The 24102-nt window shown below is 35.7% G+C and overlaps 1 protein-coding gene across 2 annotated transcripts in view; it reads right to left on the reverse strand.

Moving 5' to 3' along the window:
- LRBA (LPS responsive beige-like anchor protein) overlaps positions 1 to 24102 on the reverse strand; it is a 504599-nt gene that overhangs the window by 94632 nt on the left and 385865 nt on the right. For both annotated transcript variants that reach the window (XM_081135597.1, XM_081135598.1), the window contains exon 47: positions 19759 to 19911. In XM_081135597.1, coding sequence (XP_080991723.1) covers positions 19759 to 19911 — 153 coding nt within the window. The remainder of the gene's footprint in view (positions 1 to 19758; positions 19912 to 24102) is intronic.

The following is a 24102-nucleotide window of genomic DNA, read 5'->3' on the forward strand; positions in this document are numbered from 1 at the left end:
ACTGTGGAGAAAGATTAAAAAGATGTACATATATTTTGGTTAAATGAAGTTACAGCAAAAGAATATACAATTGGTGAGATTTACAAAACACAAACTTTACTTAAAGTATTTTTTTCACATTAAGCACTGAAATAAAGGGGAGTGAGGGTGGGATGGGACTAAGGGCTTTAAATGACTCATTCAGGTCTATTTCTATCACTATGAATTTTTCATGTTTTTACAGACATTTGGGATTGTCCTGTAGACTTTATCAGCAGTTAATGACTGAGGCCTGAGCTCTGTTATTCTTGACTCAAAAATTAACAGGTATTGTCTTTATTTTCTAATTTCTGGGTTAGAAGTGTAAGATTATAAATTTGTAAAAGACATTTAGAAAACCATTACTTGAAAAATGAAAAGCTAGCATTCATATAATATTCACAAGGGAGCTAGTTTGAACTGAAACTGCATATTAAAATCATTTTAGGAAAAATAACAAAAGTCACTTAAGTGATTTTTCTCTTCCTTGTAAAACATTTGCTGTAAATACTTCTTACCTTTTCCCATATTATATAGAGTCCTGAACAAGTAGACCTGTGTAAATACAAAATCTACAACTCTACATATAAGAGCAAAACAAACAAACAACCCATAAACTTATAATATGGAATCTGCATTATAGTCATTCAAGCGCAAGTAGACTGAGGCATAAAAAAACAAAAACAAAAAACCCTTTCTTGAGGTGATCTAGTTAATAGGCAAACTTGTTTAATTTTTAAAATTTACTATTGTTTTATGTTCTACTACAAATATTGGCCTAACTCTGTGGCACCTCCTGTACTAAAAGCAGGGGGGAAATCATCAGGAAGATTAAAAAGAGAGTGAAAAAAAAAACAAAAGGGGATTCAAGGAAATAGATGAGGGAGAGAGGAAAGGAAGATGAACAGACAGGGAAGGAGAGGAGGGTAAATTGGCTTAGTCAAGCTCTCTCGGGACAGTGTGCTGAGTTACCAGACCAGAAACGAGGGGTTGAAAGCTACTCCTGATAACTGGTGGAGGCTGAAAGTGCTACTTAAGTGCTTGGTGTCTGTGGAAATAGAGGGAGAGGCTTGGGACTGAGGATGCCAAGTGCACTCCCAGCCAGCAGAGTAAAAAGGAAGCATTAACAGCAGCCCCGGGGGAAGCTAAGCATTCTCTCCCAAGAGCCAGAGGGCAAATGTGGCCATAGCAGTGAGTAGCAGCTGGATAAAGGGATAAAGAAATAAAGAAGCCACAGGAAAATTGGCAGCTTTAGACAAGGAAGGCAGACTAGGCCTGTGTCCATATTTAGAGTAACAAACTGCCTGGAAATAACACTGCAGTCTTTCTGATGCCAGTGGGTTACTAATCATTAACCGGGATGCAATAGACTAAAATTTAGTTTACCAGACTATGCTAAGTTTTGATTTAGCTCGGTGGAACGGTGGCTCTGCTGAAAAGATGTAACTAAGATACTGTTAGTGTTTAGCTTTCTAATAACCAAAATTAGCATTCTCCTTAAATATCTAAGTAATATTCCAAATTAGTTAAAAAGAAGAAAAAATACTTAAAATGCTTTTTCTAACACTGTATTTTATTGTTTTCTAAATATTATTTCATAAAGCATAGCTGAACAAACCAAAAAAAAAAAAAATACATATTGATATTCCCTATGCTTTATTAGTGACTCTCTGACACTCGAGAAGTGAAAAACTAGAAGTAAGAAAATCTTTGAAGAAACTCCTGAAATAGTATTTTCTCATGTTATTTTCATTCATATTCTGCTATTAAAAAAAAAAAAGGGCCTGGCTGGGCGTGGCTCAGCGGTTGAGCATTGCCTAGGATCCAGGAGATCACGGTTTGATTCCCGGTCAGGGCACATGCCCAGGTTGTGGGCTTGATCTCCAGTGGGGGGCGTGCAGGAGGCAGCTAATCAATGACTCATCATTGATGTTTCTCTCTTTCTCTCTCTCTTCCTTCCTCTCTCTGAAATCAATAAAGATATATTTTTAAAAAAAAACAAAGGTTCAAGCCCTGGCCTGTGTGGCTCAGTTGGGCATTGCCCCATGCACTGAAAGGTTGCTGGATCAATTCCCAGTCAGGACAAATGCCAGGTTTCGGACTTGATCCCCAGTAGGGGGCATGCAAGAGGCTGCTGATCAACTGTGCTCTCACATCAATGTTTCTCTCGTCTACCTTTCTCTCTCTCTAAAAATCAATAAACTATTCTTTAAAAAAAAATATGTTCAAAGTAATGTCTTTATATCCAAGATCAGATTTACCAAATACTTTTCAAATTACTAGGCTTGATATATTTGATAAAGTGCAATTTGTAATTGATTCAAAAAATTCCCTTGGCCTGAGAGTAAATCAATTCTCTTTTCTTTGTCAGGATTAAGCTAATTTAAGGTTATTATGAAAAAAGTAAGATCCTGGACCTAAGATTATTTCACATATTTAAGAAAATCAAAATGAAAAGAACATCAATTAAATTGTAGGAATTCCTATAGAATTCCTAAATTCTATAAAAAAATTCAAGGAAAGAGAGGGGCTGGAATAGGAGAAAAATTCCTCAAGGAATTTCCCAAACTCCCATGCAGCTAAGAGTAACCATGTAAGTAAATCTAAAAAATTAGTTACATGCTGTACAAAAGAAGCTGCTGGTACTCTACTTCCTCTTGCTCCTTCCAAAGGGCTAGAATGTGAATATGAAAGGTGACTACAAAAGATGAACAAACCCCAGGCAATGGTGGAACAAAACAGAAGAAACTTGATGATGACATGGATTAGGTTTTTCATAATTCCTTGGAATGCTAATGGCTCAGACGTTACTCAAGAAAATAACTCCCATCTCCAAGTAAATAAGTACTTTTGGGTCTGTATGAAAACTATAAGTCATAAAACCGGCAGCAAAACAGTTATATTTAGTAAAATGGAATATGTATACACAGTCCAAAAAGGCAATATAAGATGGAAGCCCTAAAACATCAATGACACTCAAATGTGAAATGTATTTCTTAGAGACAGAAAATCCTTCAATACCCAGCTCAAATGTCTCCTAAATATCATCATTTCCTGAACAAAGTCATTTGCTCTAACATCTATGCACCAGTTTATTCCATTCTGTAGTTATTATTTCCGTTATTAAATGGTGAATTTCTGCAAGGGAGGGATTCTATCATATTCATCTTTGTGCCTTTCCACAATTCAGTAGTGTTTGGCACATGGTGGGTAACAATAAATATTTGCTAAATGAAACACTGGACTTTTGTAGCAATAAAAGAAATGTGCTGAAAGTATTTTTTTAACTGCTGTCCTCTACTTGCAAGTCATGCATTATAATAAAATATTTCTCCTTCACCCCCACAACTCCAGACCCTGAAATCATAATTTATTTCTTTTATGGCACCATCGATCTCAAGTTGTCCATAATCACTAATTTTTTTGGAGTTGAAATGCAGATTCTATCAACCAATGCTAGATTGGGAACGTTTAATTCATGAATTGCAGACACTTTTACATAAAGAGTAGGCTGAACACATTTTCACAGGAGTAATAAATAACTTCAGATGTCCTTGTGAGAAATTCAGCAACAGGGCTCACCTATTCATTTTCTCTACTGAATGCATTTCCACATCAAAGAAGTGTTACCTATCATTATTTTATGTTACCACAGAGAGAAGATTTAATCTTCTTTTACATCACAATTCCCTTGCCTCAGTGGACATGTGATCATTCAGTATTACATCTATTCAAAATCTGTCATAAAGCTTAAAACCTACTGTTCTTATTCAATAATCCATTATCTATTTACTGCCAAGAGAGGTTAAGTAACATATGGTCACAGTCAACTAATGCAGAAGGTAGGGGACTACTCTCCTAATATTCTATTAGTATATATACTTCATACATGTTTAAGCGTTCATATACAATTTTACAAAATTACTGAGGTAGTTGGTATGTGAGTGTAAAACACCTGGACCAAGCCCATTACTAATTCTAACTATGCTACTTAAATTTACTTGAAATAGAGTTGTAGGTCTATCAATGAAGCTTCACTGAAATCAAATGTAAGCCACCATTTATAAGTAATACGAAGGAGAAAAAAATAAGGCTAATAGCAGTAAGCATAATGAAGGACAGAGTAAAGAGAATCATAAGAGAAATACAAAGTACACCTAGAATTTCCTAGAAAAAAAAAGAACCTGGCAGCCATGACTACTGTATTTATACATCACTAATGTGAAATTTAAATTTTTTTTGTTTGGGTCTTGGGGGTAGAATGAGGATCAATGGGAAGGAATTATAGGGAACAGATTTCACTCAGTTTAAGAAAATCTGAAAATACAATGTCAGAGACAGAAAATTCCTGTGACAATATACTACGGGTATAATTTCTATGGTGTCTCAATGGTGAGCTTGGTGGGTGGTGGTTCTCTATAAAGGAATCCCAGTTAAGACCAAGGGGCACCTGAAAAAACACTATTATAAACTTATAGTTTAAACATAGGAGAAGAACATGAATGCACTTCCCATTTACAGGATAAATTTATTATCAGTGTATTAAATGTATTAAGTGGTAGGGAGACTAGAAGGAAGCTGTTGAATAGTCCAGAAAGTACATAAGAAAGGCTAGTGCGGTGAAAACAAGCCAGAAGAGCCAGGAAAAGATATTCTAATATCCTGGATCAATTATATGTTAATGTTATCTAATATTGTACCTATAAGATGAAAGAGGATTTTAAAATAACTTAGAACCACAACTTACTCTATTATTTATTATAATAGGATATTATAGGACAAAATATGTTACCCTAACATATTTTAAAATCCCTATTAAAAATATCTCAATATATTATGTTCAAAACTAAATTTATCTTTCTCAAAAAGCCTATTTCTTTCTATTCCTATAATACCTATTTCAGTTGTTAGTAACATAATTCACCAGTAACCTTAGTTAAAAATCTCAAGACGATCTGCTTTCTCTTAGGTCCATTTTGACTCAGATATGCAGAACGTCTTCACTATCCCCTCTGCCACTGTTTTAACTAAAGTCGACATGATCTCTTGCTCAGTTCCCTTTGACTCTAACAGCCTCCTGATTTTCCCATCTCCACTCCAATCTATAAGATAAAGTACCAACTCCTTAGCAGGGCATAAAGGCCCTTCCCAAATGTGGCCTCAGCCTACTTCTCAAGCCTCATCCTTGGTTGGCTAGTCTTTCCCAAGAAACCTATGCCACACATACATTAAAAAATCCCATTATTACCAGTCATTTCATACATTTTCTAGATTATAAGCTTATTCATTTCACAAGGCACCTGTCAAATGTCAGTCCCTGGCCAAGGAACATTTTTAATCAATCTCTATTTAGTAAATAAACCAACGATCATTGTACTCTATTAGTAGGTGATTCTTTAGATTGAAAAAAAAAATTTTTCCTCAATATCTTCTCCCAGAAGGCTACTAAACATTTTTCTAATGTACAATATGCCACACGTTACAGTTTTTCAAACTCAATATACTTATTTTCATTATTAAAAATAAGACCTACTTATTACATAAAAGTTGAGAAGAGAAAAACATCAACTATACAGGTCTTTACAGAAGAGGTAATGAGGTTAAAATGAGGTCATTATGGTGGGTCCTAATTCATTAGGACTGGTGTCCTTAAAATGAGGGGAAATTTGAAATGGACATGCACACAAGGCAAAGGCCAGATGAAGACTGGAAGCATGATGCTGCAAACTAAGGAACTACCAGAACCTGAGAGGAAGGCCTGGAACAGATCCTTCCTACCACCTGCAGAGCAAGCACAGCCCTGCTGCCACCCTGATCTCAGATTTCCAGCTTCCAGAACTGCGAGGGCACCCAGTCCGTCATTTTATCACGGCAGCCCCAGGAAACTAACACAGCAGGTTGCTGAAAAAGTGACTTCTAAGAACTTGCATAGCAACTAAAAGCAATAACTAGATTCTGTATTGTAGGGTAAACATTCTATAAAGAACATTATTAGATCAACTAACAAAACTGATATATGAGAAGTAGATCATATTACTGAATTAATTTAAATTTACAAAATGGCAACTATTACTGCGGTTACATAAGAAAATATCCCTATCCTTAGGACATACATACTGAAGTATTTTGGGTAAAGAAACATGACGTATGTAACTTATGATTCAGTAAGTAACAAAAGTAAGTATGTAACAAATGATTCAGTTAAACTATCACATATGTATGTATATTTTATATACTCACACAGACATATATGTGTGCTATCTGGGTATGCGCACACAGGGGAGAGAAGGGGAGAGAAAAGGGAGAAAAAGGGGGAAGAGGGATGTTACCAATGCAAAATCTGGGTAAAGAACATATAAATATTCTGTGTGCTATTCTTATTTTTGCAACTTTTTTGTAAGTTCAACATTACTTGCAAAAAAAATTTTAAAAAATTAATGCCAACGTCACTCTTGGAAATATTTTTAATAGTACACATATAAACAAACAAAAAAATCAAAAAATGTAAAATGAAGAGTAAGAGAGGAGGAGGGGAAGGGAGGGAGGCAAGCCGTGCTAGAAGAGCATAGATCAGTTCTCTTCTTCCATGTTTTTGGGAGAGCGGAGGAGAGGAAGGTTATTTTCTGGTTATCATAACCAAGGAAATTTGCCAGTTTACATAAAATTCTTAGGTGGAAAAAAAAAGTGTTGGACAGACACCAGTTATCAGCAAATCACACAGACATAAACACCACAGTAAGCAGCCATTTAAGGGGTATCGCTGCGCAGGGCTGCAGGAGAGTATCCAAAGGCAGAGCAAAGCCCACAGCAGAGATGCTGCTTTCCAGGTACGCGGCCACTGCAGGCGACAGGGCCCAGGGCCAGGAACAAAGGCAGCGAGGGACTGCGGGCAACTTCACAGCAGCTCAGGACACCACCCACAGCAAGGGGCAGGGTGCGGGGTGAAGGGACCTGGGTGAGAAGGCCGCCTTCTGTGAATTCAGCCTCCAGTCGCATTTTGTGAGCCCATTAGCCTCACTATTCTTCTCCAACCATTATCATTAGTCCCTGGCAAAATGATAACTTCCAGCTGCACCTGGCAGCACACTACTGTGACAATTTACAGGGAGATTAAAGACAAAAACACGGTGTATTTTCTAAACCTCTTTCTCTATTATAAAAAGTCTCTCTCCTTCCACCCTTATTCTTCCATCCTCTGATCTCTAGGGAACTTCTCTAGACAAGCGGTGAGCCACCACAAATGAGGCTTTTGTTGCTTATTTTTATTTTCCTCAAGTCAGTGCATCAAGGTACTTCAATAATTTAAAGAAAAAATTATGAAAAATTGCTCCAGAATGGATGAGATTAGGCAATCTGTAAAATAATATCATTAGGAGTAATCTGGGAAGAGTACCCAAATTCCAATCATGGTGACTGGGGTGGGTTTTTAGAAAGGTAGGACACTACTGACCTTATGTTTAAGACAGTGAAGCCCTTTTTGAAGAAAGCCTTAGCAGAAGGGCGGTGGTCAGCACACAGATTACAAAAGGGAAGCACAGAAAGTAAGAATTAGACAGTGTGTCCTAAACAGCCCTGGAAAAGAGGGCGTTCAACCACACAGATATGAATATTCTGATTTTGTGGCAGGCATTCTATCTCTGTATTGGGGACAGAGGCATCACTCTAACATGGCCATAAAGACCTCCACTGAAATTTACATGTCATTCTATGAGGGGAGGGGCCGTGTCTGTTTTGGTGGCCTCAGTATCCCTAGCACCTAGAACAGTGTAAGCACTGAACAGATATTGTTCAATGAATTAAAATCATCAACTTTCTCTTTATTGTAAGTCAATGTTACCATACAGTGGTTTCTGCTTACATTTGGATCCCCAAACAGTGTTGGCTAAGAAAGAAACTGCTGACCAGAAAGAAAAAAATATTCTAGTTTTCTAGATGGCAAAATTCTTTGTGATAAATTATTTTGCTTTATATGTTATCATTTGCAAGTTTGTTCAGTGCAAGTTAGTAACTAAAACATTTATCCATAACTGGGACATTAAAAAAATGTCTCTAGCTGCCAGTGTCAGGCTATGACATTGTCAGGCTATAATTCTATGCTTTTCGTGACTTTCTGATTTTACATTTGAATCTCTTTATCTCTTGTATTAAAATCTTGATCTTGACATTAACACAATTACTTCTTTGCTTAATCTATAATATACCCATAATAGTTTCAAAAAGAACTGTACCATTATTACGTAAATACAAGACTAGTTTTAAAAGTTTAAGATCTTTTCTGGTTCTTTTGTCTATAAAACTTATCCTACCAGGGATATACTTATCTTAGCAAAGTTACTTATTCCAATGTGTTTTCAATTTTTAGAGATTGGATTTTCCTCCTCTTTAATTTTATTTTTTTTACTATATAAAACATTTCATAGTTTCAAATTCAAAACTATTGAAGAATATGGATTCTACTGTGAATATCACATTCCTTACATTGGCCAGTGTGTCTTTGGGAAAAACACCTGTTTATCCCGGTCTCAGGATAAACAGGTAGGGGATTTTGCTAGAGAATGGCAAACTTCCCTTCTTTCAAGCATGTCATTTTGCATTTCCATCAGTGACGTAGAAGAATGCCTGTTTCCCACAGCCTCGTCAACAGAGTATGTTGGAACTGGAATATATTGGAATGTTGCCAATCTGAAAGTTGGAATTTCAGTACAATTTATACTTCTTTTATTATGATATGAGAAAGGTTGAGTATTTTTTCATGTGTTGAAGGGAAACTGACATTTATTTTTCTGTGAATTGTTGCCATTTTTTATTAGATTGTTGGGTTTATTTCTCTATAATTTTTAGTTCTTTATAAATGAAGTCCACTAGCCATTTGCCTAAGTTTTAAATCTCAAATGTTTTTTTATTCTGTTTGTCATTTGTCTTTTGACTTTGCTTCTGATGCATTTTATCATGTGGAAGTTATTATCTGTGTTTAGGTAATCAAAGTGATCAGCTCTTTCTTTTCATACCTTTGGCTTCTGAGGCATAGCTGGGAAAGTTCCCCCCACTTTCAGTTTATACAGAAATTCACTAATGTTTTCTTCTAGCACTTGTTTCACTTTCTCACATTTAGGTATCTGATACTTGGTTTCTGGTATGAAAAACAGATATAAGGTTATCTTTCTTCATATGGCTAGCCCATGCTATTTATTATAAAGTCTACCTTTCCCCCACTGTCTTGAGGTTGGATGGGGGTTTATATCCCTTCTTCCTCCAACAAACACTGAGCCAGGAGGATAGGGCAAAATAGGTACTCAACAAACATTTGATGACTAAATAAATGAATAAAGCAACATTATTTATTAACTGAGCCTCAGGAAATTCTGATGCAGATTGTGTTCTCCATGAACCACCCTCTAAAATACACTACTTACTGTGAAGGATACAGTTTACATCTAAAACCAGAATTCCACATGCAAAACCACACAGGTGGTCCACTGGCTGAGGAGACTAATGACCCCTAAGTCACATCACATGTACATAAAGAGACTGAGGATGGGTTGCAGGGGGGCCATAGGGGAATATGCAGGAGTTTTGATGAAACATTTTAAGGAAGATGAGAGTTTTGAGAAGAGCTGTTTGCAGGTGTTTGTTTTGTTTTGTTGAGGCTGTGGTTCATGGAGAACACAATCTGCATCAGAATTTCCTGAGGCTCAGTTAATAAATAATGTTGCTTTATTCATTTATTTAGTCATCAAATGTTTGTTGAGTACCTATTCTGCCCTATCCTACTGGCTCAGTGTTTGTTGGGGGAAGAAGAGATATAAACCCCCATCCAACCTCAAGACAGTGGGGGAAGGTAGACTTTATAATAAATAAAGTGGTGGTAAGGTTATAAGCTTTTGATATAGTTTGGTTTAAAAAGGAGTAAGCTCACACTGCAATGAGTAGAAACAGTATGTGGTAGGCACTGTGGTGAAAAAGGCATGTGGAATGACAGAAGCTAGAAGCTAAAAGCACAACTACTGTAGGCTTCTGTATCAGGAGAGGAAGAAATCTGGGTTCTCCCCCATTGCACACTTGCAGCTGCATCACTGAGGCTGAAGTCTACAGGAATGAGCAATCACTACGACACAATTCTCTTCAGCATCATGTAGATGGGATACTCATGGGGAGGAATTTTCTATTATTCTTATGAAATTTAAAAATATTTTGTTAGTATGTTATATTAATATTTTAATGAAATAGTAAGTAAAGTTGGTAGGAAGTCATAGAGAGTTACTCCAGAATAAATAGAGAATTTGTATATTTTTTCCAACATAAATGTAATACACTTTAGAATTATTATCATTTCACTTTACTTTGCTTGTATATAGCACAGTAAGGTGTTACTAAACAAAATGTAGTTTACATTTCATTTATCCACAGTTCATATTTCAGGTGTTTAGAGAATCTAGAGCATTAGTAAAAACTCAAAGCAGAAAGCCACAAGGAAAACAAGCACACAACTTATGAAGTTTAATGGTGGGAGTCACTGTCACCCCTCAGGCTTTTACCTTGCCTTAATATGCGTAAAATAACACAACAGATCAAAAGATGAAAACCCTGGCAGAGAAAAAGTGACAGCTGACACAGGAAAGAAGTTTGAAATGCTGACAGAAAAGCTAAAAGGAAAAAAAAAAAAGGCAGAGAGAGGAATGTGCGTCATTTTTAGCCAGGGAACAAAAAGCTCTACGTATCTCAATAACTTTTCAGGACAAGATGGAAAATAATCTCAATATTTAACCATAAGTACTGCAGAAAAGTACTATTAAGTACTATTTCTTAAAAGTACTGCATAAGTACTATTTCTGTTCTGAATTCTCTGCTTAAGAGGTAGAGAAATGTATAATCCATTTCATAGAAATATTTTTTGAGAGAAATGGTGAAAAACATTGTTATTCAAAAGTATAAACTTCAATTCTATGGAACTTTTTCTATACGTGAATTATCCCCTTCCTACATGATGCTCAATATCTGAGACATTCTATTCATTTTGGAATGTTTTTATCAAGGTAAGAATAGTAAATGAAACTAGTAGGTATCTTTTGTCCTTTCTTTTTTAGAAGACATAAAATTGTACAAAGCAATAGTTATAATACTATATAGTGGGCTTACAACATATATGAATGTAATACACATGACAACAGCACATATGCTATCTACAAAAGAATCACTTTAGAATCAACGACAAAATAGGTTGCAAGTAAAATAATGGGAAACTATATACCATGGAAACAGTAACCATACAAGAGTTGGACTGGCTGTACTAATATCAGGCAAAACAGACTGAAAAGATTATAAACACATATGTACAGTGGTAGGCTGAAAAATGTCCTCTATCCCAAAAAAGATACCAAGTCCTAGTCTCCAGAACCTGTAAATGTTAATCACATGGAAAAAGAGCGTATGGGATATGATTAATTTAAAGATCTTGAGATGGGAGCATTTCCCTGAATTACCTGGAAGAACCCTAAATGTAATAATCGCATGTACACTTGAGGGCAGAGAGGGATTCCACAACAGACAGAGGAGGCGATGTGAGGACAGAGGCAGAGATCTTCTGGAGGAAAAGTAACACTGATTTAGGACTTCTGGCCTCCAGAAGAGCAATAAATTTCTGTTATTTTAAGCCACCAAGTTTTTGGTAATTAGTTACAGCAGTCATAGGAAACTAATACATGTGTTCAACAGCAGAGCTTAAAAACACATGAAGCAAAAACTGAGAGTTGACAATATTTGGGAACTTCAACATCCCACTAGCAAAAATGCATAGAAAGAGACAGAAAATCAGCAAAGATATAGAAAACTTGAACACAGTAAACCAACTTGATAAACTGACATCTTTAGAACACGCAACAAGAGCAAAATACTGATTCTCTCAAGAGCAAATGGAGACTTCTCCAACATAGAGCATATCCTAGGTCATAAAGCAAGTCTAAGTACATTTTTTTTTAATCCTCACCTGAGGACATGTTTTTATTGATTTTTAGAGAGAGGAAGGGAGAGAGACAGAGAAACACTGATGTGAGAGAGAGATATTTATTGGTTGTCTCCTGTATGTGCCCTGACCAGGGATCGAAATGACAAGTCGTGGTACATTTAAAACAAGAGAAAATCACACAAAGGATATTCTCCAATCACAACAAAATTAAATAAGAAATAAAAAACAGAAAGAAATTTGGAAAATCCATGAACATTTGAAAACTAAACAATACGCTTCTGAATTACCCATCAGTAAAAAAAGAAATCACAAGGGAAATTAGAAAATTTTATGAATGAAAATAAGCAAACAGAACATAGAAAAGTTTATGGGACGCAGCAAAAATGGTACATAAAGAGAAATTTATTGCTGTAAAAACCCCTATTAGAAAAGCAAAAAGAACTCAAATTTAAAATTGTTTCCCAAATTAAGAATCTAGTAAAAGAGAAAACTAAACCCAAAGCAAGCAAAAGGAAGGAGTGCTCGAGTGAAAGCTCAACAAAAGAAAAGCAATGCAACAGAGAAAAATCAATAAAAATGTGGTTCTTTGAAAAGATCAGCAAAACTGACAAACCTGTAGCAAGAACTACCAAGAAAAACAAGATGACCCAAATCACCAAGACTCAGGGATGAATGAGGGAACATCCCTAACAACCTTAGAGAAATAAAAATGATTATAAGGCATACAATGTACAACTCTTACACCAGCAAGTCAGACAACTTAGATTAAATAAACTTCTAGAAAGACATAGATTACTGAAACTAATGAAAGAAAGAAATATAAACTATGAATAACAACTAAAGAACTGATTGGTAATTTAAAAATCTTCCCACAAAGGAAATCCATGTCCAGATGGCTTCAGTGGTAAATCTCACCAAATATTTAAAGAAGAAATAATACCAATCTTCCACACAGTCTTTCAGAGAACAGAGGAAATGGGAACACTTCACTACATCTCATCCCATGAGACCAATATTATCCTGATATTAAAGTTAAAGACATTACAAGAAAACTATATATCCTTAACATGGATGCAAAAATCCTCAAAAGTAATAACTTCTCAACAAAATATTAACTACCAAAAAACACAATATATATCAAAAGAATTTATACCATTCAAGTGTGGAGTGTGATATATTCAAAAATTACAAGATTGGTTTAAAATCCCAAAATCAATTAATGTAATAATCACATTTCACTTTTCGTTTCCTGTTTGGAAAACTGTTCTCTATTCCAAGATCACAAAGAAATCCCCCTGCATTATCTGCTAAAAGTTTTCCCCTTACATTGAAAGCTTGAATATACTTTAATTATTGTTTGTTAAGGTTCCACTTTCATTTTTTTTCTATATTGATATTTGTTGTTATGGGTTAAACTGTGTACCCGAAATTCAAATGCTCTTAACTTCCAAGTAAAGCATTGCATGACCTGGTTTGGAAATAGGGTAATTAGATATGTAATGATTTATGTTAAGATGAGGTCCCACTGGAGTAGAGTAGGTCCCTAATCCAATATGGCTGGTGTCCTTATAAAAAGGGGAATTTGGACAGACACAGGAGGCAGAGGACACAGGGAGGAGACAGGCGTACACGAGCCAACAAGAGGCCTAGGCAGATCCCTCCCTCACAGTCCTCAGAGGCAATCAGCCCTGCTAATCTCTGATTTCAGACTTCTAGCCTCCAGAACTGGGAGACGATAAATATCTCTGTTGTTTAAGTTTGTGGCACTTTGCTACGGCAGCCCGAGGAAACTAATACAGTAATTATTTAACTCGGCACCTTACATTGAAAAGTCCTTCCTTTCCCCACAGATCTGCAACATCAGCTCTACAGCAGGTGAAGTTTCTTCACATGCTTTGGTCTGTTGCTGGGTTCTCTGTTCACTTCGCTTGGTCAGGTTCTCCTCATTTTCCCTAATTACTGTAGCTTCATAATAATTCTTGATATACAGTAAAGCAAATCCCTCTGAAACTTGTTCTTGTTTTTAGAGAGGGTCTTAGCTATAATTGGCCCTTTATAATTTTTTTTTCATAGTCCAACAAAACAAAACAAACCTGTTGGAACTTGGACTGGTTTTTATTTTTAATTTATAAATAAATTTGTAGAGAATTAACAACCTATCAACATGGGACATCTTTTTGTTCCACTTATTTGGGTGTCTTTTCTGAACTAAAAATTTCACAGGAAATTACATGTCAGGGCTAAGAGCAAACCAAACAAAAGTAATTAAAAAACTTTTTCAAACATCGTATAAGTGTGCCCCCCCCCCATTCTCCAGGGATTCAGATCCAACCATGCAAGACGTGGGGAGGGCATGGGAGAGAGATGCCCGCAGCTGAGACTAATCGGTGCCGACCGAAGCGACCACGGCTACACTATGTACACCCTTGGCCACATCAGTATCAGTGTGGAAAGGGTGAGGGCAGCTAAAAAAGGAGCCACATGAAAAAGAGCATGTTAGCCTCCAGCACTTCTATTTCCAAATATATATATACTGGTCAGCCCTCTTAAGAAACAGGCTTCTAAATGGCATTTACCCAGAAAATGGAAACAAGGATGTGAATAAAGGTCAAAAGGTACAACCGTTTTCAAATCTCAGTCAAGCCTCTCGCCTTCCAGTTTCTCAGCACTGTAATTTGGAATGCGTCGTGCCATTACCATAACCCGATGCCACCCCACTGCGCACGGCTCTGGAGCTGCAGGTCTCGCCAGAGGAACACAGCACTTTCTGATCAATGTGAGATTCTCAGTGTCCACTACACTGTCGTCACCTGAGAACTGTACATTTTCCATTCAAGTTAAAAGGTTAGAAAACATTGGTCTAGTTCATTCAGATATAAAATCTACGAGGGTGTACGCTGCTTGAACAGGTTTATATTTAGCGACAGATGGAAAAATGAGGATGGGAGAGAAATGAAATCCGAAAATGTTTGTTTTCTCTGACAATATTTAAAAAATCACTGCTTTTAATCTGTCCATATATCATCTGGAAAGGAGATAACATAAGCATTTGATTTTTCTTTACCTTCTCAAGAAAGCGACTACTCATGTCCCCACTATGAAACGGTAGAGAAGACAAAAGCTACAAAAGATACACAAAAGCAAATGCGATTCTAACTGGTGACTGGGGACAGTTGGCCTCCAGAAGCCGCCCGGACCAGGCTCCCGCCGCCTCTCGCCCTGAGGAGCCTTCTCCGCCAGCAGGCTACGCTCCAAGGAGGAAGGAGCCTGCAGGAGGGGTGACCGGCCGCCGCGCCGCACAGGGCGCACACACGCTCGGCCAGTACCTGCTAAATGGATTACTTTTATTAAAATTTAAATAAACTATATATCCTCCAGCTAAGTAACATGCTCCACTTCATCAACTTCTATAAATAGACCTATCGTTCTGCTCAGAGTACAGTTTTGTCTCTTATTCCACTTAAAACCTTACAAGAGGCAACATAACAGAGGTCCATAACATCAACGTTATACGGTGAGAGAGAGCCGATGAGCGGTCTGAACGCATGCGGTTTTATATTATTCGAAAGTATGAAAGCCTGTTTCTCATTTATATTTCTGAAGCAGAATAAAAATAAAATTTTTTTGGCCCAGGTAATATTAAATAATATAGACCAATCTTCGGGATGTAAAGACTGCTTTGGTTTTACCCTGATTACAACTCTTCAGAACAAAGAAAATATAACTTACCAGAAAGGCTAATCAGACCTAGGTGGGTTTTTCTTCTAAAATACCCAGGATATTATCTTTTGTACATAAATCCAACACTTCGGCCAATTTGCCAATCCTACGTTTAGATCTGCATTACTCACAGGAAGCTCTGAGGACTGAAATGGCTAGTTATGGTCTTCTAACACAAACAGAAAATGCAGCATTGCCAATCCACTATCGAAATTACGTTCCTAAAAATATCCTATCCCCTCGAATTAATATTTGGGCAACCAAATACTTAAAAAAAAGATGTGCTGGGTATCTTAAAATGAGTCTGTCAGTTAATTAATTCTGTGATCTCCTGCTACCAGCGGTGTACTGTACAATCTGTTATTATTCACTGTCCTATAGATCATCTGTTCTTGGTGCTGGTTTGTTCCAGGAAGAGAGACAGCTGCAACACTATATCCCTGTTCAACCTGAGGACCATCTGACTTTAATTGTAACACACAGCTTGATGTGGCTCTGGCTATGAGAAGCCAAAGTATCGTCTGTAATAATCTGGAAAAGCAGAAACCTGCCAACAGAGGGCTGAAAACAGGGACTTGTGCTGTCTGGCTGCCTGACGGGCTGCAGGAAATATGATTAATGAGTAAGGTATAATGATATCAGGAACCCGATTAGCACCACAAAAAGGTCACAGATCAAAGTAGTATGCATTTCATGAGCTACAATCATTGCATAAAATCTGTGAACTTGAAGAGGTAAACTAAGAAAAGGAGGGGTATAAAACCCTTATGTGATAACATGCTAACAGATACATAAAACACCTACTAATAATTCAGTCACTTACAGAAAGTTAACAGGAAATTATGAAATGAATCAATATGGACTGTGCTGTAGGAAGGCTTTGTTCATCATAGGTGTATAGGAAGTATTTTTAAATGAATGAATTATTAAATTCTTCCACAAAGAAACAAGTATCTTTCCTAATTATGAATAAAAATGATCAGAAATGTAAATATTCAACTATAAACTATGTTTGAATTTAATTTGCAGTGATTTTTTTTAATATAGTTCTGCTAAGAATTATGCTTATTCAGAGCCTAAACTATGAAGACATCTGTGAAACCTGTAGGAAGAGGAATCACTGGAAGAAATGTTTAATAACGTAATAAGTTATAATAACGATGGAGTTAGTATCGTAGAATACTATTTTGTATGTGATTTTATACTCATGTTTACAATGGGGGAAGGCAAAACCAGAATCTGATTGGGAAACAACTTGGTAAGTTGCCACCTTCTTATTTTTTGTGTTTTTGGTGCCCTTGGGAAACCAGTCTCAAATAGATCAAACTCTCCTGAGAGGGCAGATGAAAGGGACTGCCAGGAGAATGGCTTACCTCAGTGTATACAACTGGGTTTTCTTATTTGTCAAAATATTGTTGAAAAGCTTTAAATATAATTAATTCAACGTCTCTGCCTCTCACACCTATTTTAAAGCAAAGTAAACACCTAACAAACTTCTTTGTATTTTAAATATCATTAAATGAGGTAAGGATTAATAGAGGCTGGTGCCCTTGAGATGTAAAAGCTCAAATCATACTTGAGAAAAGGCATTTCAATAAGGATGTGATATGAATATGATTTTAATTAATTCTTAAAAATTTATTCCAGATCAAAGATGATTATTTATACTTTTCAAATATTATATAAATATTATTTTATACCTACCTAATGGTAAAAATGTGTTTTTTAAATGGTCATTCAAAAGGAACCATAGAAAAATAAAAAAGACAAACCACAGAGTAGAAGGAAAATGTTTGGAAAAGATATGTTGAATAAAAGGCTTTTATGGAAAATAAAAATTAGGTGGGGGGTGACGGGGGGGGTGGAAGAGAACATAGATGGGATAAATGGGGATGGAAAAAATAAAAATAAAAATTTTTAAATTTAAATAATAAAACAACAAACGGCTGAATTTAAAAAAAAGGAAAAGATTTGAACAAACAGTTCACCACAGAACATACGTCACAAGCAGGTGAAAGGTTCAACTGGACATCATTAGTCATCAGGGAATGGGAAATTAAAATCACAATGAGATACCTGCTGGAATGGCTAAAATAAACAAACAAGGCTGACAATACCAAGCTTGGCAAGGATATGGAAAACTGGAACTTCATACATTGTTGGTAGGAATACAAAATGGTAAACATATTCTTATCATATGACCTAGCAATTAAACTCCTAGAAATTGAAGAGAAATGAAAACAAGCGTCTACCTTAAGACATATACAAATATTCATAATAGCCTCAAATTGGACAAAACATAATGTCCATAAACTGGTAAACAGATAAACAAAATGTGTTGTATCTTTACAATGGACTATCATGCAGCAATACAATAAAATTAACTACTGATATATGCAGCAACATGGAAGAATCTTAAAAAAATCATGCTCAGTGAAAGAAGCCAGAATGAAAAGACTACATCTTGCATGATTCCACTTACATAAAGTTTCTAGAAAAAGCAAACCAGAGAGACATAATCAGTGGTGGACTAGGACTAGGAGTAGGAGTAGAGGCAGACTGCAAACAGGTACAAGGAAACTTCTTGGAGTGATTAAGTGTTCTAAAGCTGACTGTGGTGATGGTTACACAACTGTATAAATTTACTAAAACTTAATGAATTTGTGCACTTTTAAAAAGGTGAATTTTATGGTATGTAAATTATACCTCAATAAGTGTGTTTTAAAAGGGCAATCACACACACACACACACACACACACACACAAAACTGTAAAAATGACTATACTTTCTATTGACTTCTATGCATCCTGGGAAACAAAATCACACAACTATAGACAACTGTCACATTTAAAATCTGACATCTCCTTCAATATCTTTCAGAGCTAAGCTTTGTCTTTTGCTGTCATTTTAATAACTTCATGAGAATTGTCAAAAGTGCATGGGGTAGAAGTAAAATGCAACATGTACCTTAATAGTGTGATAGAAAAAAAATTTAAGGAAAAAAAAAAAAAGACTGTAATAAAATAATATTAGGTACTATTTTCTGAGTGTCTATTATAAGCTAGAGAATATTTCAGATATTTTACACAAACAATTACAATTTTATATTCATAATCTCCAAATTACAAATGAGGGAACTAAAGCTCAGAAAGGTTAAATTCCCTAAGATCCCATAATCAGCAAAGTGACTTATCCAGGATTAAGAAAACTGGCCTAACTTCAAAGCCTATGTTCTTTTCACTCCCACTGCACTGCGTCCAGTTATGTAAAATGTTAAATTTCAGCACTAATGGGATTGCAATTAGGATCTGGAAGACAGGATTAAAATATAATTGTTGGTATAAAAAGAAATGACACCTAGAAAACTAGAATGCAATAATTTTCATTGTTTAAGTGTAATTTAGATTTCATCTTTAATATGGAGTACAAAATATTACTTTTAAATAATAAGTTTAAAGCTTCCTGATTCTAAACTTTTTTGAAAATTAAAGGCAAAAAGGAAAAGTCATATTACTTTTTCATAAAACAGCTAACCCTTATGACAGGACATCAGAGAGTCCACTAGAGAAGATTCTGAAGAACTGCTTGTAAGCAGAAGGATTACTGTGCTCTTAAGCTTTCATATTCTAAATATTACATGAAGAATTTCTTCAAAAGACTGAGACAGGATATAATTTGAATATCTTGTTTCCATTACCAAAATGCACAATGGCCTCCTAAACTGGAACACAGAATTATGTTCTTCTGCTTGTACAAGAAATCCATGTGAGAAAAAGCACTTTACCTTGCAACTTTCACTTATAATTTTGAACTATCATGTACATATGAAAGTAGCCTAAATTCTGTATAAGAGAATAAAAGAAATCATCATACCTTTCAAGTGAACAAAATTTTATCAAGTTTATATAAAGATTCATGAACTATTGTCACTCTCAGTTATCCCTAATCAATGACAGTTTTGTCCAGAAGATCAAGGGTTAATGATTATCCCAACACATGAAAGATACTTTGAGAAAAGAAAGGCTCATGACACACAGAGCAGATGATTACTCTCTTACCAATCTGTTTATGCGGACAAATTCTTCTGAGGTTTTGGCCCAAGGAGGAAGTTCAACATCAGACACTACTGTCCCATCATCCATCACTCCAAGATTATAATTATTGAAGTTGACAAACATCTCAGGGAGGTAATAAAATTCAGGGATCAGCTCCTATATAAAAATAAAAGATAATGTCATATTATAAATTATAGAATACTGACTAGATATTCATAAAAGGCCTTGATCATTTCCTTTTGTGCAGAAGAAAAACAAAATAAACAGACTTTTTTTTTCCTCGTTTTATATCGTAGCTCTCTCACAAAGTTTCTATTAGGGTAGACAGATCCACCCAACCAAATTTAAGTAACATCTTACTGGCTGGTTCTATGCTTTCCTTCAGGACAAATAACCTGAAAAATCTTAAATACCAACATTTGAGTAATTAATATTGAGGTTTGACAAGATATAAACAAAGATTAACATGTTGTATCAATAACAACTTAAATTAGATATTTTATGAGGTATATGGAATTTTTGCCAGGAAAAAATCTTCATAGGTATTAAATGCCACTGCCTTGATCCCTTCATGGACCAGGAAGATATTCATTATATTTTTATGGTTTAACAGTATATTTTGCTCACATTTCAAAACATTCAGATTTAGTTTTAAGGTACTAATGTTGTTTTAAAAAAATCAAAATTTATAATTAGTTTAGAAAATGACCTGCATAAGAAATTGAGTAAATTAAACATGAGTTTAATAGGATATTTAATAAGCAGAAAAACACAGCCAGTTAGGTTTTTGAGTACAATAAGCCCCATGTATAACTATTTCTGAGGTCCTATAGATCAGACTTGAAATCCAGTCTTGACATGGGTCAGTGACTCAGTGGTTTTTCAGATACTCCCTCAGGGCCAGCTATGGCAGTAAAATAGGGAGGTCATCAGATTTTGGACAAGGTCAGTATGAACTTGCCAGAGCAAAGGAAAAAGATCCAACAGGAATTAAGCTATTATCACCTCCATCACCCATGTGAAATGTTGTTTGACTGTGAGTTGTATATCCTTTGTTTACAATCACAATAATTAACTAAGCATGGTAGAAATGAGCTTGTCCTCCAAATGCCTGACAACCACCTGGTACTGGACTTGACAAACATTTAAACTAAACAAGTTTTTAAAAGTAAGAACCCTGTTAAAAGCTTCACCATAAATAAAAAGATAATCACCCCCAAATTTTAAGATTCTCATCTCAAAAAAAGATGCATGCAAGTCTAATTGACAAAAGGAGTAGAGACACATGAATGTTATTTTATGCAACAAAAAGCTATAGCCAGTTTGTTGGGAGTCAACATTTGTTGCCTGAGACGAGTCAGGTACTAAAATAAACTCTTAATAAAACTTATCACATTTAATCTTCACAATAACTATACAAGGTAAGGTATCATCTCCATTTTAAAAATGAATTAAGGCTCAAAGAAGTAATTTACAAAGACAGCTGTGTACTGTTTTATGATAAATTTAGAACTTAGGTCAAGACTTGTCTAACTCTAAGCCTGTGTCCTTAATCATCAAATAAGCATGGGTTCTACTTTTACAGTATCCACAATGCTTATCATTTAAAATATGTTTTTAACATATATTCTAAATTATTTTTAAAAGTAAACATAAATTTTTCATTTTTTCATGATACACACTGGTTCTCCTGGGAAAACAGAGCAGATACATGTATAAGTATATATACTACATATATAGTATTGATTATTTCATAAAATTAATCAAACCCCAGGAAGAAATTTTCAAATATGCTGTACTTATTTACTCAAATATGAAGATCAGTCACTTTATAACTCTCTATTAATGATTTGCTGAAATATGCATTCAATATATTCCAACTTAGAGAAACTTACCAAAATGTCTTATTTTTACTCCCTATTACTTAAGCTACTTCTACAATAAGAAAGAGGACAATGCCTACCTTGTGTATTCAAACAAAAAAAAGGCAGTATTTTGGTTTAATTAAGTACTTATTCTTTCCATTTCAGTAATACCCACCCACACCCACCCCTACTCCCACCCCCAGATGCTCGCAATTGAAGGATGTTGTGCTGCTTGGCATCCTAAATATAAGTTTACTTAACTAGAAATTAAATGGAGCAAATATACAAGTAAAACAAATGAGAAAGTTTTCATGGAAGATATGAAGAAAGCACTTTTAAGTCTTACTGGGCCATGTTAAACTTTCAGTTATTTCTACCATGCTAGGAAGGAGGTCATAACTCATGGATTTCCATAATTACCATAGATTTTATTTGCTATTTCCTACTAAAGATATCCTATAAATTTTGTACAATGGATATTATAAAAATATTTCAAAATTAAAATTTTAAACTTTATTAATTAAAAATTAAGCTTAATATTTCACTTGAAATTTACTGAGATATGAATTTATTTTGCCTTCTTTATTTTTAGCACCCCTCCATTTCAAGAGAGGAGTCAGGCATTTCCAGAACTTTTGCATGGTCCAGAACAGAGGCCTCCTGAAGTCATCCTCTTTTGTCTTTTGTGAAAGTCTAAGCAAACAGGAGATTATGTAAGGTGTCCAGGAGAAGCAGTGTCAAAAGCTGGTGTTTTTAAAGAGACAGAAGCCAAAGAGAGGTTCCCCCAAGATTAGGGAGGCAAGTTTCGATAAATCTATAATCAGCTTTCTTTCAGCCTGAGGGTAGGGGAGGGATGACCAAGTTAGGCTGGAACCCAGGGGATGGTGAGTTGTGATCGGTCACTACTTGCTCCTACAGTGCCTCTGTAAGAATCAGAAAAAGGCAAATCTCCTGGGCTAATGCAGCCCCAAGGGAACTCAGCTTGGTAAGTGAAGTACAGGCTAAATTTCCGCTCCTCTTCGTCCCTGCAGTCAAGCGCCCTTGCATAGAAAACCATCTGCCGAACTGTATGTGGTGACCTCCTGACACGACATATAGGGAAGCTAGTCCCTTGGTCCCACAATTTTTGGCATCAGCAAATATTTCTTAACCCAAGCTTGGTATTATCAGCAGAACTGTCTGCTTCCAAAAAATCCTGTGCCTTAGAGAGTGAGGATATGACAGAAAGGAATTCAGATGTGAAGGCCAGTCTGCTAGGTCCCGCATACACCTGAACCTCATTCCAGCCTCGGAAAAGGAGGTCCTGCCCGACTCCTTTATGACTGGGGAGCGGACTTCCCAGGGGCCGAATATGAAAAAGATTTTAATTCAAATCGGGACACATCTTAAATACTTGAATTGGTGGTTGTGAATTTATCTGTTTCACTGATAAAAAGCTACCAATGTATCATTGATATTTCTAGGAAACAAAATGATAGGAAGAATTAAGTATGGGCAGAAATACAAATAGAATGTGTTGCCTTTACTAAAATACAACTTTTAAGAAGTTCCTCTTAAATTATTTGAGTTAGCCTTGGGTGCACACATTATCACACACACAAAAAACAACACAAAACAATTTAGTTTTTACTCTGCATAGAATTGTGGTAGGGTCTAGAATGTGGGTCTGGGAGCATCTTTCCCCCCTTACAGATCACATTAAAACTGCTAAGAAAGAGTGAAAGGGTACATTCATTAGGAGAAAATTGGTTGTAGGAAGAAATATTACTGTAGAAATTCAAGAGAGAAAATGTCTAAAAGTTGGGATGGTCAGAGTAAGCCTTAGGGAAATGAACATAATGCATTATTTTTCTCTAATACAACACTCATCAAACTGTATTGTAATTGTTTGCTTGTATCCCTCTAAATTGAAGGCTCCATGAGACTGAGGATTTTACATATCTTGTTTACCACGACACCTCCAAAGCCTAAACACGGAACCTGACACGTTAGGCATTCAGTAAAAATCTGTAGACTGAATGACTGAAAAATGGTATTTAAATGCAAAGATAAGCAGAGGGAAAAAACTAGAACAGTTCTGACAAGGGGAATATTTTTAAAAGCTACAGAGATTAAAACATGCGCATTACTGTTTCCAGTGATCAATGAAGAACTATGTAACTGGCTTAGAGAGGACTACATGCACAAGGTGGGAAGTCAAGTTGGAGACATAGGGAGGCTCAGAGTGTGGAAAGCCCTGAATGCCAGGCAACAGAGTTTAGCTTATTTTCCATACGAAATTTGTTTTTTCTATAAGGGATTTAAAAAATGAACATGAACTTAAAATAGGATGTTTCCAAGAAATTAACACTGAAGAGAAAGATTATGAAGAATCTACATATAGTATAAAGGATATCATAAAATAAGCACCAATTAAGTAAAGGAGTGAATATATATACTTAAAACATATCACAATCTCATCATAAGGAAATGTGCATGAATA

The sequence above is a fragment of the Miniopterus schreibersii genome, assembly GCF_964146895.1.
Source record: "Miniopterus schreibersii genome assembly, chromosome: 4".
NCBI lineage: Eukaryota > Metazoa > Chordata > Mammalia > Chiroptera > Miniopteridae > Miniopterus > Miniopterus schreibersii.